At 44.0% G+C, this 2,010-nt stretch overlaps 1 protein-coding gene across 1 annotated transcript; it reads left to right on the forward strand.

Moving 5' to 3' along the window:
* Positions 1-5: 5 nt before the first annotated feature.
* On the forward strand, positions 6-1,663 carry LOC125528405 (alpha carbonic anhydrase 7-like; the record flags this gene model as incomplete). Its single annotated transcript, XM_048692889.1, has 4 exons — positions 6-209; positions 673-840; positions 1,190-1,243; positions 1,472-1,663. Coding segments are annotated over 4 exons (513 nt in total), but the record flags the coding sequence as incomplete, so codon positions are not given.
* Between the last annotated feature and the right edge of the window lie 347 nt (positions 1,664-2,010).

Consider the following 2,010-nt stretch of genomic DNA (forward strand, 5'->3'; position numbering starts at 1 on the left):
TCAAGTTCGAGGGCGACGCCGGGAGCGTCTCCATCGGTGGCACGCCCTACTTCCTCCGGCAGTTGCACTGGCACTCCCCCACGGAGCACAGCGTCAACGGCCGCCGGTACGACATGGAGCTCCACATGTTCCACGAGAGCGCCGAGGGTAAAGCCGCCGTCATCGGCGTCTTCTACGAAATCGGCGCCCACGACGCCTTCCTACACAAGGTAACTTTTGCTTCTCTCTTTTCTTTCTTGCTTTTTTTAGGCATGTACAATGGTTCTATCTTAAGAGTGGCACATAGGATAAATGATGAGGTGGAGGAGAGAGAGATCATAAGAGAAGGTTTGTCTTATCTTATTTAAGAGAAGACAAGAGATGATCTCTTAGCACAATTTGTCTCACCATATTTTTAGGAACAACTAATTATTAAAGATAAGGCTAAGAGATGACCCATTGTAGACATGTTTTTTTGTCATCTCTAATTTACATGCAAAACTTAAGATAAGACTATCTTATCAACCATTGTACATGCCCTTAGTTAACCAACCAACTAACCATGCTTAATTAAGCTTGATAAACTAATTAAAGCCAACACGGCAACATGGGACTTAACTTAATTATAAGTAAGCTTAACTAATACCAACATGGTAACATGGGGCTAACTCTAATCTTGTACTACGAACGCAGCTGGAGCCATACCTGGAGATGATAGCGGATCGGAAGGACAGGGAGGAGAAGATGGGGATGATGGACCCGAGGGGCGCCAGGGGAAAGGCCAGCGTGTACTACCGCTACGTGGGCTCCCTCACCACCCCGCCCTGCTCCGAAGGTGTCATCTGGACCATCGTCAAGAGGGTACGTCCCGTTTCATTCATTCACCTTGCATGAACCACAACTACCAACATAACAAGCATCAGTAAAATATTTCATTTCTGGACCATATCACACATGATGACACACAACTTGCAACTGTCAAATAAAAGAATTCATTTCTGGAACTTAGCAGTTGGCATGGAGCTGCCAGTTTCGTCTTTCCCTCACTTTTGATTGATTGGAATTTAGATCAGTGGAACGCACGCCAGCTAGATGTGTGCACACGTCCTATTATACGCCATGCATTGCGTGGTTGGTGAATAAGGATGGAATTGATATATATTTTATGTTACTGAAACTTTTCTTTTCCTATGACTGGTTGAATTTGCAGGTGCGCACTGTGTCGAGGCACCAGCTGGAGCTTCTCCGGGAGGCCGTCCATGACGTAAGTTTTTTCCCCTTCCGTTTCTCTAATCCTTTTCATGAAAGAGAAGTCTTGCTGTTCTGTGCGTGCATTCAACTCTTGTCTTTCAGCACTTTACATCGGATGGTAGACCTTAACCGTGGACCGCTAGAAATTCCACAGCGACATGAAAGCCGCCTTTAATTTGGTCCATCTCCACCCATGGACTAGAAATTTTTTGGACTGATTTTCCTTCAACCCTACATGCAGGACATGGAGAAGAACGCGAGGCCACGTCAGGAGGTGAACAGCAGAGATATCAGCATGTTCCGGCCTTTTGAGCAAATTAGACATTGATTACATGGTTATATTATTTTTTTATCTAGTAGTTTTTCCCATCCACTTTGATAGATGCCTTGTATACGGTTACTAAATAATAAAGGAACACGACCAGTTCATGTCCATGCATATCTTGATGTTGGGATGCAGATCGTCAATATGATTATTGTTGCGTATTCCATATTCGTCCAACTGCCACTGCCATTAAAAATGAAAAAACTGGCAAGGATTTGATAACGGTTGAGTACCGTGGGAATGATATAATGCCATCCATGGCTAATTCTTGTATCACTCAGGTTCTTCTTAGCCAAACGAGAATGAGTCAATTTATGGCTATTTTTGGCAGAACACAACGTAGTGCTGTTTGGCTTGGCTCCTGTTCTAAGAACGTCTAGACTTTGTGTACTTCCTAAATTTTGAGTATCACAAGAGTTATTCCGCAAAAAGAAGTCCATCCATCTGGTGGTAGC

The sequence above is a fragment of the Triticum urartu genome, unplaced genomic scaffold, assembly GCF_003073215.2.
Source record: "Triticum urartu cultivar G1812 unplaced genomic scaffold, Tu2.1 TuUngrouped_contig_4849, whole genome shotgun sequence".
NCBI lineage: Eukaryota > Viridiplantae > Streptophyta > Magnoliopsida > Poales > Poaceae > Triticum > Triticum urartu.